This window comes from Adelges cooleyi, unplaced genomic scaffold, assembly GCF_023614345.1.
Source record: "Adelges cooleyi isolate 19-005CV unplaced genomic scaffold, UGA_ACOO_1.1 ACOO_flye_CR_arks_rails_tigmint_CR_PRNA_2, whole genome shotgun sequence".
In the NCBI taxonomy this organism is placed as follows: domain Eukaryota; kingdom Metazoa; phylum Arthropoda; class Insecta; order Hemiptera; family Adelgidae; genus Adelges; species Adelges cooleyi.
Window position 1 is genome coordinate 9,245,745 of NW_026095860.1, and position 15,667 is coordinate 9,261,411.

The 15,667-nt window shown below is 29.8% G+C and overlaps 1 protein-coding gene and 1 pseudogene across 1 annotated transcript; one reads left to right on the plus strand and one right to left on the minus strand.

The window, feature by feature from the left end:
* Positions 1 to 277: 277 nt before the first annotated feature.
* Positions 278 to 10,667, plus strand: LOC126833596 (lysine-specific demethylase 4C-like). The gene is made up of 18 exons (XM_050565019.1): positions 278 to 627; positions 3,730 to 3,860; positions 3,924 to 4,013; positions 4,073 to 4,291; positions 4,353 to 4,537; positions 4,610 to 4,763; positions 5,251 to 5,564; positions 5,635 to 5,870; positions 5,949 to 6,362; positions 6,437 to 6,739; positions 6,827 to 6,883; positions 6,984 to 7,111; positions 7,602 to 7,847; positions 8,300 to 8,446; positions 8,537 to 8,710; positions 8,775 to 8,930; positions 10,144 to 10,239; positions 10,322 to 10,667. The coding sequence occupies exons 2-18, from the start codon at positions 3,735 to 3,737 to the stop codon at positions 10,463 to 10,465; spliced, it is 3,189 nt and encodes a 1,062-aa protein (XP_050420976.1). The 5' UTR covers positions 278 to 627; positions 3,730 to 3,734; the 3' UTR covers positions 10,466 to 10,667.
* Positions 10,668 to 11,814: 1,147 nt separating this feature from the next.
* Positions 11,815 to 14,472, minus strand: LOC126833857 (serpin B4-like; annotated as a pseudogene).
* Positions 14,473 to 15,667: the final 1,195 nt, after the last annotated feature.

A 15,667-nucleotide genomic window follows, 5' to 3' on the forward strand; every position in this document is an offset into this window, starting at 1 on the left:
CGACCCTTGAACTATGATAAAAATAATAATGATTGTTTGGAAAGCGACTACACTATCAACAGCTTTCGTGTTTATCATAAACAGACCAGTGCAGCCAGTAAGAGGGAAAAACCCGACATGGAGCCTAGTTGGCGATAAACGTTTTACTATAATATGGTACGCTGCGGAAAAACATTTTCCGCTCGTGCCCATCATGTTGTAGGTGTCGTTACGAAACGTTACTATGATTTGACGGAACGAATCGCTCCGTTTGAATACGCTGTCTAGAGGTGTACGAGATTTCCAGTGTTTGGGTAATGGCGTTCAGTAATCATAACAAACAATAATAGTCCTATCGAATGATATATACTATACCGTAATATATGGATGGTAGTTTTTAATAGTTATACTGTTTAATGGACAGACGTAGTGCGAATTTTGATTTTCTATGAGAAGACATGACGATTTAATCGTAGTACTATTACACCACCGTCGTTGTCAATCGCCAATCTGTCGCTAATGTCGCGTCATGGAGGTTTGAAAATCGCTCGTTCATAAATCGTAGATTCACTCGTTAAACGTGTTTGTGTTTACCAAAATATAAACACTGGACACCCCATTGTGGACTAATCGGGACGACTGCAAACTGTGAGTATACTATTACGCTTTTATGCTATTGTAAAAGGCCTTATTTTTAATATTATGCCGCCCCAAAAACGCTCGGTTATAAGTATACATTTTTTATTGCACTTGACCGATGTCTAACTATATTATAATAGTTGGGTATTTTGAAACTTGCCGTAGGTAACAATTAGTATTAATAGTGTGTATTGTATTTTAAATAATGCCCGATTTGACTATACGAACAAAATGTTTTACTGATATCCTTATCAAATATCCTAGTGTGTACTGTGTAGGCTATTAATACACTTCATACTTAGATATTTTAACAAATAAATATAAATGATTCAAACTTAATGTATAAATGCACTTTACCGGGCACCCTTTATTTGCAATTTTTTATTTGCCAATATATATTGTGTTTTTTACGCTGATTTCGAATCTGAAATCAGAAATCCGCGGTCTCTTCTAGTTCAAAAGTTACAGATTGTAAAAGTTGCCACTCACTGCAGCGCCTTGCGCAACTGTAACTTTTACAAGCTGTAATTTTTGAACTAGAAGAGTCCGCGGATTTCTGATTTCAGAATTTAAATCGGCCTTAAAACACTAAAATGGAAAAAAAAATGTGCCAGGTAAAGTGAATTTATTCCAAATTTAACTTTCAAAAACCCATTTAAATATTATGATCTCTAATTTTGTCTCTTAATATAAGATTTAATTCAACCATGTTCACGTCTATTAGATTACAGATTTAAATAGTGTATTTTATTAATTTATAAGATCGTAATAGTGTCAACCAGCCATGAACAATACCCTTTCTTTATTTAAACTGTGAGTTAGTATAAAACAACAAATTAAAATACAAAAGATATTTTGGAAAAAATAATAATTTTTTTACCATGTATCTTATATCTTGTAGTATTTTTTACGCTGGTTACAAATCTTAATTAAAAAATTAGCAGACTCCTCTAGTTTGAAAGTTAGAGCTACTTGAAATTTGCATATTTCCATGTGCATTACAATAGGCGTCGACTGAGACAGCGGGCGTGGGCAACTAGTGGTTGCGGCGACTATAGTCGCATCTGCCCACTGCGCACTGGGACTTTGTCTGCGACGCGAGGCTATGTCAGGCTAGGTTAGGTTTGATCTCGTTAGGTGACTGACGCTTCTAGAGCGGTAGGTTAGGTTAGTTTAGGCAAGCTATTTTTTTCCTCTTGGGGTTTGAGAAGGGGCTCGAGTCAGCTCCCGAAGCCGACTCCAGAGTCAACTTAGGCTTAGGGAGTCGTTTTATTGGTTAAACATTTACTTACTTGGGCTTTAATATTTAAGAAAATTCTATTGTTCAATATAATATTAATACTAAATTATTTATTAATATAATATTAGTACTAATAATAAAAATAAATAATTAACTAATAGTACTGTAGCAGTGCACACTCATGTTGCTGACAAATGTATAGTGCAGTGACTGACGCTGCGTCCTCAGCCCGCCTCTTGCCAAAGTTACCTATTATTATACATGCAGAAATATGCAAACTTTAAGTATCTACCTATAACTTTTGAACTATAAGAGTCCGTTAATTTTTTATTTAAGATTCGTAATCAGCATAATAAATACCACAAGATGGTAAAAAAAAATTGCAAAGAAAATACTGCCCGGTAAAGTAAATAGAACAAATACTCTTTACCGGGCACGCTTTTTTTTTACGATTTTTATTTTACTATCTTGTAGTATTTTTTCGCTGATTACAAATCAGAAATCAGAATTCGGTAGACTCTTCTAGTTCAGAAGCCATAACTACTTGAACGTTGAACTTTATAACAGTAGGCGGCTATATATATATGGCTATTGTCGGCGACGCAAATCGCGATTGAAAAACACAGCATTTTATTTCCAATTCGTTATCAATAAATTACCATGGTACAACTCAGTTGTAGCCTAAAAATAACGATCACAACTACAGCAATAATCTCTTAACTTCCTACACTCAATGCAGTATTTTGTTAGAACAGGAAAAAATGAGCAAAATCTCCCTTTTTGAAATGAACACTATGGCAAATATATAAATCTTAGCTATGTAAAACGACCGCCTACGACTGCCAGCTCCAGGAGCAGACTCAGGCCCCTTTCAGGTCTCTTGTTAGGAAGGTGGTTCACGCCCTCAAACCACCAGAGAAAAAAATTAGCTTTCTTAAAGGACTAAGCTAACCTGGTCCTGCTCTGGAAGAGTCAGCGTCCTAACAAGACCGAACAAAACCTAACCTACCCTTCAAAATAACAAAAAGTAATAGGTTCTTATTTAATTTTCTGGTAATTCAAGTAGCTATAACTTTTAAACTAAAGTCCACGAATTTCTGACTTCAGATTCGTAATTAGTGTAAAAAACACTACAGATGACCTAAAAAAAATCACACAAAAAAAGGGTATCCGGTAAAGTAATTTTATGCCGTTATTTTATTACGATATTTATTAAAGCCTTTTTTTAACACTTATCAATAACATCCATAATAGATAAGTACAAATTCTGTTATTTTGGGATTATATTAATGTCACAAGTTCATTTTTTTTATAATTTTGATGTCTTATGTTAATCAGTAATGTCTTTTCTGCTTGATGTTAGTCTTAAGGAAAATGTCAATAAATGGATGTCATCTTTTCTTAAGTAAACCATTTAAATAAAAGAACTTTTTAAGAAGTTGATTTTTTTTTTTATTACTACATAGTATTAGGTTTTTAATTAAAATACTAATGTTTAAATACTTTGAATAATAATTTTAACTATTTTAATAGCTGACTATTTAAATTATTGAAGTACTTAATGTTATTAGAATAGTTTTTTATTTCATTTTTATACCCACTTTTGCAAAACTAAAAAGAGCTATCTAAGTTATCACTAATTACATAGAATTTATATATTTTTTGAATTTAATATTTTGAGGAATTAGATCTATTAATAAATTCTTTATATAAAATACTAGTTTTTTTTTATTAATTTTTGTGTTTTTATTACATTTGGTATACATAATATGTATGAATTTTACCTTTACATAGAGGTACATTATACAATGATTGTATGTTATTATTATATTGCACAAAAAAGTTAATTGTACATTTTTTTTTTTATCAAGTACAAATGATGTCACAATCAAATGCTCCAAAAATCATGGTCTTTCGGCCTACCATGGACGAATTTAAAAATTTCAGTGCATATATTGCCTATATGGAATCTCAAGGAGCTCACAAAGCAGGACTGGCTAAAGTCAGTTAACCTATTCATGGTATGGTTAAACAAACAATTTTTAACTGTATTTTTCAATTTTAGGTTATACCTCCAGCAGAATGGTGCCCAAGACGAGCACCTTATGATGCTGATGATATTATGAATTTGAAAATTCCAGCTCCAATCTGTCAAGTATAAAACAATATTTTCTGTGCAGAACTTTATTTTATTAATGGCTAAATATTGTTTAGGTTGTAAATGGAAAACAAGGACTCTATCAGCAGATAAACATACAAAAAAAACCTATGACCGTTGCAGGTTATAAGCAAATGGCAGAATCAAAAAGGTATTCTCCACCAAATCATTTTGATTATAACGATCTAGAAAGAAAATATTGGAAAAATGTATGCTACGTATCTCCACTTTATGGGGCTGATGTATCTGGATCAATAACTGATGAAAATGTTGATGTAAGATCTCATCAATTTTTATTTTAACTGCATAATAATATCATGAACTTTTATTGTTAAGATATGGAACATAAATAGACTGGGAACAATCCTGGACTATGTAAATGAAGATTATGGTATTAGTATTGACGGTGTTAACACAGCATATCTCTATTTTGGAATGTGGAAAACATCATTTGCATGGCACACTGAAGATATGGATTTATACAGCATAAATTATTTACATTATGGTTATCCAAAAACATGGTAATGTGAATTATTTTCCCAATATGATTAAATATTTTTGTAACTTATAGGAATTGTATTTCATTTTATTAGGTATGCCATACCACCTGAACATGGACGTCGGTTAGAACGATTAGCATCGGGTTTTTTTCAAACCGATGCTGCCATTTGTCCAGCTTTTCTTCGTCATAAAATGACTATTATATCTCCCCATGTTTTAAAACAGTATTCAATACCTTTCAACAAAGTAAGTACAAAAGTTTTAAAAAAAATATATTATTAACATGATAATTATTATAATTTTAACAATATTTTCCTATTTATAGTATATATATCCACTCAATTCTTATCCCCCCCCCGATATTTGTCTAGAACTATGATAAAGTCATGCCATTTAGTGATGAAAATCAAAAAAATATGTTGTTATGAATATTAATACACTTATGTCCAAAAACATTTTTATTGTGCATTAGTTACAATACATAAGTGCAATTTGTCAGACTATAATTTTTATGTGGCTTAATAAAAAACTTATGTAGCATACGTGTTGGATGTAAAACAGGCCTTAAGATTAACAATAAATATTTATTATATTCACTCATATTATTTTAAGAGATCATTACATTAGATACTCCACTGCAGCATAGTTCCATAACTTTGTAAAATATACTGTTAGTATTATAGACAACTTTCAGTTTATGTTTTTAATTATTTTATCATTATCTTTTCAATAGATAACTCAAGAAAAGGGTGAATTCATGATAACATTTCCCTATGGATATCATGCTGGTTTTAATCACGGATTTAATATGGCCGAATCTACAAATTTTGCATCTCCACGATGGGTAGAGTACGGAAAAAGAGCGTCACAGTGTCGATGCCACCAAGATACGGTAAAAATTAGCATGGATACCTTCGTCAAGCGTATACAACCTGATAAGTACGAGTTATGGATTCGAGGTCTAGACATAGGTCCTCATCCGGAAGATCCTTCTCGCGTGTTCGCTGCCCCTTTACCCAGTGAAAGTGATATACTATGCAATAAAAAGTAAACATTTACCTAATTACACTATTTTAACTTAAGCAATATTATTAAACTGCATACTTTTTTTTTATAGTAATATGGGAATCCCAAAATCATATGTAAACCATGGTAGGAAGCGACGACATCCTGTAACTTTAGTTTCTGAATTGTCAGATGATCAATCTTCTACTAATGAAGACATTTATATACCTCCCGATGTTAGGGAGGCTATACACGAAATGGATCAAAAAGCTTACCATAATGAAATAATACCAGATGAACAACAATTGGAAGTACTTGAAGATATATGGCTAAAAGCTGGTGAAATAGGTTAATATAAAACAATCTTTTAAATCAATGAAAAATATGATACTTTTGATGGTTAATGATTTTTTTTTTTTTTTTTAGATTCATCAGAAGTTTCTTATAAAAAAGAAAAATTTGTCTCAAGTTCTAAAAAAAAATTAAAAACACGCCTTGAAGATTCAGACTCTTCTTATGAATCAAATGATTCAAATTATTCAGATAGCAGATTGTGTTCAAGGAGAAATAAGTCAAAAAAAAGACATTCTAAAAAAAACAATACAAAGTCAAAAAGAAATAAAACGAGCCAAAAACCTAAATATTTAGAAAACACAAATACTACTGAATGTAATGTAGTTGAAGTTCCTGTTCCAATAATTGAGCAAGATGAATCACAAGTGCAGGACAACATGGATACTTCGGAGACAAATGTTTTATCGCCAATAATACCAAGTAGTCTTGATTGCATGGATACAAACGCCAATGAAGTAGAAGTTCTTGATAAAACAGTTTTTACAAGTAAATATACATTTTTTTTTCTTCTTCTAATTTACAAGAATTATATTAACAATGATAAAATATGTTGATAATAGTTGAAAAAAGTGAAGTTTGTGATCAATCCAAGACAACAAAATTACTATCACCAATCAAATTAGATAGCATATTATGTGACTCGACTCAAAACAATTTGGTTCATCAGTTCATTGCAAATACATCAACACATTCTACACCTAAAATCACTAGTCAGGTTATGTCTGGAACTAACCTAGGTTCACAGACATTAGAACCAATAATTTGGACTAACTCGGCTACTGATCGAAGCATACCAACGTTAGAACCAATTTGCATAAATGGAAATTCTAAAATTGATGTAATCGAAGAAATGCATTCTTACAGTGAGTTAGAAAAATGATTATAATATAATATATTGATTTTTACGTTTTAATGAAATCTGTTTAAACTTAAACAATATTTATTACTAGGTTGCAAATCTTTAAGTATCAAAACAAAAAATCAAATAATGTTTGATTCCAACTATGGTAAGGTTTTATCTTGTTTCAAGTTATTTTCAAAATTTGTTATTTTATAAATAAATATAAAGTAATTTAATGTATAAAAATTGTATTTTAATTTTTACAGATGTCCCAAAAAATATTAATGATTTAATACAAAGTAATTGTACACTGGAAATTGAAAAACAGTATAATATTTACAGAAGTAAGGAAGAACCCCATTGTGCAGTGTGTCAAATGTTTAGTCATAAAAAGGTATACTTTGCTCGTATTATTTTTAATTTTACATCATATATGTAATATGGTAAAATATTTAGTTAAATGCAGTCTTTCACTGTATTATAAAAAAATTCACAAGATAATTGGCTAAAGATAATTGGTTCGACACTAGGTCACAGGCGCTCCGTTTGCTGGGCGAACAATCGTCCGGTAAAAAGGAACCGCCATCCCCCTCTCCGGCGACGGATTGACGACCCGTCCCGGAAGCGAATTCGTCAAGAAACCATCTCATGATGGCAGTTGGGCCTTCATGGCCCGTTAAGCTACATGATGATAATTGGCTAAAGCCGAGTCTAATAACTTAAAAATACTTTTTTTTTTTTGTCACGTGTGTATTTCATTTGTTTCTACAAAACAAATGAAACATACAAAACCAAAAATGACTTACAGCCGCACATACATTCTTCTTGTATTTTAATTATCTAGTAAAATATTATGATATTAATTTTTTATTTTTATTTTATAGCCGACTTTCAATTTGAATTGGCGGACTAAAGCTACAACATACATACTATCAAATTTATCAAGTATTCCAAAAACCAGCAAAAATTGTTTTAAATCCTCTCTTCTAGGGCGTGAAAAGAAACCACATTCACCATTGATCAAATGTACAAACTGTTACTTAACCGTTCATACATTGTGTTATGGCGTGGATCATGATAAAGATCAACCTTGGCTCTGTGACCGATGTCAAATTGTGTCACCAAATTTAGTAAGTATAATTTTTTTTAACAAAATCTGAATGTACCAATCCTACATTCTAAGTGATTCTTCATTTAACCCCATGTAGTCGCATGTTGTACAGTTGAACACTTATTAATAATTTTAAGTTGTATTTAAAATAAATATTTAATGTAACCTAATCCAAAATAACACTGAAGAAAAAAGTACACTGATAGTCATGCATATATAAATACCTAACCCAACCATTACAATAAAGGACTTTGAGCATACATATCTATGGAGGTACTTGAAAGTTTGGATACCATTGTGAATATTTGTGTATGAACTTAGTAAACAAAGCACTGGGGCACATATTATGCATCTGCACGCGACTCACGGAGTGTAACACTGTCTTCAAACCAATGACTGCCTTGATTCAATACTTTGAATTATTACATTTGCAATAATAATATTAATTAAAGAAATAATAATTTTTTTCAGGCTTGTGAATATTGTCCATTAAAAGGTGGAGCTATTAAAAAATATGCTGATAATATATGGTCTCATGTAGAATGTAATCTTCACATCTTTGGTCATAATCCATTTGGTGAAAATTCATTTTCTACTGATTTTTCTACTTCGCAGAAAGTTAGTTGTTACTGGTTCCTGACATTATTTTAATGTTAACTAGAAAATACACTTACTTTTAATAACTAAACCATATTTGTATTCCTCTAGTGCATTATATGTAATTTATCATGGGGTAATTGTTTTCGTTGCTGTGATCCTGTGTGCAACGCTTGGTTCCATATATCATGTGGAATATTTGCCGGTTTTGAATTCCTGGTTTGCCGAGAAAACAAAAATAAGATACTCATTTATTGCTGTAACCATTGTTATTTGCGTGAAAAGGTATAAAAAAAATTATTTCATATCTTTTCTTTAAAACTTTATTGATAAGTTTTAAATTTTACAGTCGGGTGAAATACGAAAAGATCAAACGGTTTGGGCAAAATGTGATGGCCAACTTACGTATGCACAAGGAAAAATTATTAGAATTGATGAAAAACCTTTTGGCGTTGTCGAGTTCAACGATGGCAGAATTAGTAACATTGATATGGATAATATAACGGTGATGATTATGAAATATTGTTATTATTTTTTAACTTGACCGTCTACTATATTAATAGAGTAGCTATGGAGCACATGAGTAGCTATGGTGCACCACCTAAAATTTAGTATATTGCATTGTTTTACTTTATTATGATAATATAATATTACATAGTATTAATATACTCGAAGACTCATATTTATGGACAAAAATACAAACTATTAATAATAACTCGTTTTTATAGTATACATAGATATTAGGGAAGTACCGTAGATACTAGCCACTAGGATTTTGTCACCTAACATATAGAGTAACAAAGACAGCGAGGTCGATTCGATTAACGAGCATTTCAAAGGCGAATTGAACTCATACAACATTTAATCAGTTCTCGCATGCGCATACATACAGTTTTATTCTCACTACTGACATTTTAATGATGTATAAGTTATGACTCTTGGCTCACAGATGTAATGTGCTTTTAACTAATACTAACGACTGCAGTGCAGCTGCAGCTAATACTTAAATAAAACATTTTAATGTCTCAACAGAACATTGTTGGTTTCCTTACAAAGATGAATTTAAAAAATATATGTAAAAAATATTAATTTATTGTTATTTGTAAATTTAAGTGCTAACATATTTTTTAATTTTTGTCTACAAATTTATGTAGTTAAAACTTAGGTTGGCATTTAAAAAAACCAAAAATCACCCTTTTTGGCTTATAAGGATTGGTGATACAAATTTTCAAAATATTGAAAAATGTAGTCAAATATTTACCTAAAAGTTTAGGGAAATAAAAATTCTCAAAATATTCATATTTTCAAAGAAAATGAGTGTCTTACGTTAGTTGGGTCACCCTGACATATATATATATATATGTATATATATGGCAACCATTTTCACTTAAAACTTTAATATATTAATAGTACACTGTTAATATTTTGCAGTAATATTTTGGTCGTATTTTGCCAGTACACTCTGGCAAAATACGACCACTGATATGATACACAATACATAAAATATTGGGGGTACCAGTTTATGATATATAGAGAATAATGCGATAAATGAACCTATTGAATCTATTAATTACCCCGTTGATCTAATTTAATGAATACATCTAGTAACAATTATAAGCCACTAAATTTTCTTGTACTCAGTTGTGCCACGTATAGGTGAAGGGACACCAAGATAATGTTCATGTACTGACTAAGAAAATTGTATTTTGTGTTTATAGGATAAGGGTATTATTCCACAAATAAATGAAGTAATTGAATTGGGACCTAGTACTCAGGTAACATTTTTAGGAGTCGATTACAAAAATAAGTATATGGTTAGTATAGTCATTATTATTTTGAAAAATTCTAATACATATGTGATTAAAATTAAATGATAATTTTATTGTTAAATTTCAGGTGGAATTTTACAATGGAAAAACTGAATATCTGTATAAGGACGACATCCGAAGTACTGAAGACAATTTTCTAAAACGTTTAAAAATTCTTTCTGAACGCGGACTGAACAAGTTTTATAAAAATTATAATGTGACTATAACATAATTCATTATAGTTGAATTATGATTTTAAAAATAATTGTATTATTTTAATAGTATTTTAAAGGAAAATTGTTTAGTTAAGGAGTAAGCATACATTTATTATCTAAAATTAAATTTTTTCAATTGTCTTGAAAATATGTTACTGTCTGATTATCGTTTGAATAATGATTTTAACAAATATATTTATTCCTACACAGTGCGATTCATTTTATGTAAGAAAAAATTTTCTTTTAGTTAAGTTCTTAAAGCAATCTTTTTACCACTTTCATTTGTTCTGTTTGTTATTTAATATTGCCATATATTTTGTTCACTTAGTTTATCAAATATCAATATTGAATGAAATATTACATATTTCATACAAAGTTCTAAAGCATAATTCATATTTTTTATTAAGTACAATAGTTAAATTCAATTTCGACACTTATTTCTTTTGTATTTAATATTAAACTATTATCTCTGAAATTTTAAAGTATAATATTGTTCCTGTTTATTATTCGTCCCATTAGTGTTGGTAATTAGTCAAAGCCATTTTTGTATTGGTCATAAAATACCTTTGTTTTTAGATAATAAGTTATTTATGAAAGTAGCATAATTAAATTATTCTAATTACTTGATAAGCAACAACTTATTTTGTATATATATATATATATGTGTGTGCGTGTGTGTGTGTGTACTTAACCATTTTGTTTCACTTGACATAATTTTTTTTTAATTTAAATTATATGGTATTAAATATTACGTGTAAGTATAATGGAAATTAACTTTAGTATTGGTTGGGTTAACCAAACAAATTACATCTCCTCAAATGTATGTAATAAAAAAAAATCAATGACTTTTTATTCAATATTTTATTAGTTAAGTGTTTTTCAAAAATGCATGTGATCTCATGAGATATTTATAATTTGTTAGCATTATTAATGTTTATTATTAACGATGTATTTTTAACGTATTGTGTGTTTGTAAAGTGTGTATTTTTTTTTTTTTTTTTATAGTAAAAACTTTTTTTAGCTGTTGTGGTGTTGCTTACTAGAAACTATTAGCAATAACTATTTCGTTAGACGATCAATTCTATAAAATAAAAACAAAAAGTATGAATATATATATATTTATATGTGTGTGTATAATGTTTGTTTAACTAATCCTGTACTTGCCTTTATGATTGGTCTGATTCTCATAGTAAAAAACTAACAGTTGTATTTTTTTCAATATTGTCCATTTTTTTTTTTTTTTTATTGTACAATAAAAAAAACATTTGATGACTAAATTATTTATATCTTGATCTATTCATTAACTTTTTTTTACTGTTGGTATTTAACCAAATACTAGGACATTGGTACCCAACAAAACGTGACTGCTGACCTTTGTGTTTTGGTACAGAGTGGAAACATATAAAAATATTGGAAGACTGTCATTTGAAAATCCCATGGTCAATATTTTATCCAAAATATATATTTTTTTAATTCTACAAGACGTGTAGACACACATTATATGGAGAAACACCTTTTGACGCAGAGTATTCTTCCATTCTAAATATGGATTTTGATTTGCCGTTCAAAAGAGAAACGCACTAAATCTTCAAAATTTTGCAAATGGAATAAAATAAAAAAATTGTCTATCAAGTAAACTACTTTGATTTAGGGTCCTAAAAAGAAATTATGTGTTTTCAAACACTTTCCCTAAGTGGCGGCAAAAGTTTTTTCCTTGTCCTGTAAAATGTAGATTTTGTGACTTAATGTTTCTTAAATGATTGATTCACTTATGACTTGACCGTTTTGTAACTATATTGTTGCAAATTATTTACTGAGAATAGTGGATCCTATAGTGAAATGAATGCTGGATAATCCCATACTATTATACTGACGAGTGGTGATTGATTACTGGTAATACCTATTCTGTGAATCAACAGACACACAGGTATGTGTCGAAAATCATAAAGACCGGTCTGAACTAACTACAACTATATAGTTGTCAGTAATTTCAACACAAGACACTTATGTGGGAATGTTGAATAACATTTGTGAAATGGATAGGACAGATCGGTATTAATGTTCAACAAATATAATATTATCTTATACAGTTGGGCTAGGAAATCCCAACCGAATACTCGTGCTGCGTGCATGCAGATTAATGTCGGCTCTCGTTTGAAATCGCAATGTACAAACGGTCGGTAAAAAAACTATGTGTCATCAACAGATCAACCAGTTTTTAGCGAACCTGTATAAATAGCATTGTATATGCACTGAAAGTGTATATTCTAAGAAGTAATATAATTTTAACAATCTTACTTCGACTAATACTTCTTGAATGTTTGTTCAATTTTGAATTTTGGCAACTTAACAAAAACATCATAGGTAATCATTTTCTGAGATAGTTCAGTTAATTTAATATTAATTAAAGTATTTTCTAGACTTTCCAGACCATCTTTAGCATCGGGTAGCAAAACGATCATTTCGAAAAAATCATTCTAAACAAATGAAACTAAATTATAACCAGTTCAGTGAATTGAATTGTAATAATATAGGATTATTACTATTTACTGTGTATGGTACTACTCTACTGCAGCATATTTTAATGCGTCATCGTGATAGTAATTTAAACTTTCATAAAGCGTCATCATCTTAACGATCACCTTATTTTCAAGAGTCAAATAGAACGGTTCATCTTGTGTTCTATAGAATTCGTTTATCCAGCCATTTTTAAAATGCACTGCATTTGCCAATACTAGAGCTGTGTTTGATTGAATAGAGCCTAACAATTATAACCCGTAATAATTATAACACGACCTTTGTTTAAGTCTGTAAATTAATTGTAATTAGTTAAATAAATCTTCATTATTGGTGGAAATCTAAATTTTTAGGACTGTACATCAAGTTAAACGATCATTTAAATCCCCAGTCAACTAAACCTGTACCCTCGACCAATTATATGTTAAACAACATTACGCTTCTAAAGGAACTAAAATTTAGGAGCCGTTAGTTTTATTATGTAAATGTGACTATTTCCTTATGGCCCCATCACTAACATCATCTTAAAATATATCTCAAAATAAACTAACTACTTGGAGGGAACAAGTCCTTGATTTTTCCATTAGTTCTGTTGTCAACCCAAACATTGAGATATGCACGTTGAACTTCTGGACTACCTTTAAAATCCAATTTATCCATAGAGGTTTTTAAGTATTTATTTGTTTTTTCCAAGAAGTTTTGCTTTATCTCAAATGTGCTTTCAACAAACATTCCATTAGCTGTTTTTAGCACGTCGGTTTTCTAAAATAGCAAGATATTATTAATACATCTAACTAATAAATTCATGATAATTTATACTTTAACGTCGTAGAATACCATTTAATGACGCATTTGTGTTTTCATATAAATTTATAATTATAACTTTATTTTATTCAACTAATTATTCATTGCATAAAGCTTTATCGGTTCTATAAACACTAATTAAGGAATTTTAATGAGAGTAAACGATAAAAATTTTGCGCAACTCAGCATAGATATATTTACATTTAAAATGTCTAATAGTTCTTTGTAGGAATCCAACGTATGGTTGTTTTTGGTCAAATGTAATGTATTTATAATTTCATCAAATGTTTTTCAACCGCTCCAATACTAGCCATAAACATTATCAAATGAATACTAAATGGCGAGTAGAATATATTACCATCCTGTTGATGAAATGTCTGCAAATTAAAATTGGATACTAGGTAAGTACATAATATACCAACATACCGTGGATCAGGATATGGTTATTTAATATTTCCTAATGGACATACACATGACACATATTAAAGCTATTACAAAATATTTAATTTAAAAAAAAATGTTAACAAACTGAATAAATTTACGTTACGGTAATAAATAAATTACTTAAGTAAGTATGTTTAACTATCCAGATTTACGTGGTCATTGGTAAGGAAAAACAAAAATTACTTACTGAATATAAAGACATAGAAAAGTCATGAATGGCTAAACTTAGCTCTCCTAAATTGCTTGTGGTGAGTGCCATATTATCTGCTGTAAAATTTCACGCAATAACTTAGTATTAAAATACCTATCCACAACGAACTCCAACGAGTTCAAATGCGTATAAACGAATACAATAATGAAAGCATAATTTAGCTCATTATATAGTAAACTCGAGTTCTATGTTGCACCTAATGAAATGCAATAAAAATTGATTATCAATTTATTTATCACCTTAATTGTTGCCTATCTTTTGGTATGACTATTTATAATAATATTATGCTATTTCGAAATAAAACATTATTACAGCCAACAAAGAAAGTTAGGCGTGTACTTCAAGGGTAATTTTGTGATCTGTTTACATACGTCTGTATGTAAAAAGTATTATAAATTTTATATAATATTATAGCATTAATTTATAACTAGTTGACTTTTATAGACTCGTTATATAGCCTAAATACATTTCTTATCCTAGTTTTGTTGTGGACGCATATTCAGTTTCAACCGACATAAGCTAATCTTAAGATTTTTAAGATAACCTAAAGGTATAATTTAGGAATTTGGCTAATTGCTACGAACAGACAAGATTATTTTCGACAACTTAAGCGCCTGTGGATAACCGAAAGACGAACATGTAAGTATATATTTTAGGGTCAAAATTTATGGTTTAAAGATTGAGGGGTTAATAAAAAATTAGCGACATCATCACGAAATCTTTTACGTTTTGACTTTTGAAGGCAAAGTATAGGAGTAATTCTAAAAATTGTTATGATAATCTTAACAAATTTTAACCAAGTCAGCACAGTGGCACAAGTGTTAATAAGTGTGATAATGGTTTCAAAGCAAGAGAGGTGTAGGGAAGGGACCATCAGGCATGTGCAAAATTATGGATTATTTTCTTTGACGAGACAAAAATTAATCAACAAAATATATTTTAAAAAAAAACAACTTGTTGATAACTACACTGTGCCAGGCTATGCCATGGCAATATAGAAATAAAAAGTTTTTCAGTCGAGTCTGCAACCACGAAAGAGCATTTTCATGTCTCGTTGGAGTACCGAATAAATTTAGATTAGTTGTGGAATTATAATTTAAAAAAAAATTACATGGAACTTCCAGTTACAGCATAAGCCAAGGAGATTAAAAAATTATGTGCAATCAAGTTTCTGGCTAAAACTGTAGTGTTTATTATCTGGCCAAAAGTAACTTATCATAGAGAATTAAACTATTTTGAATTT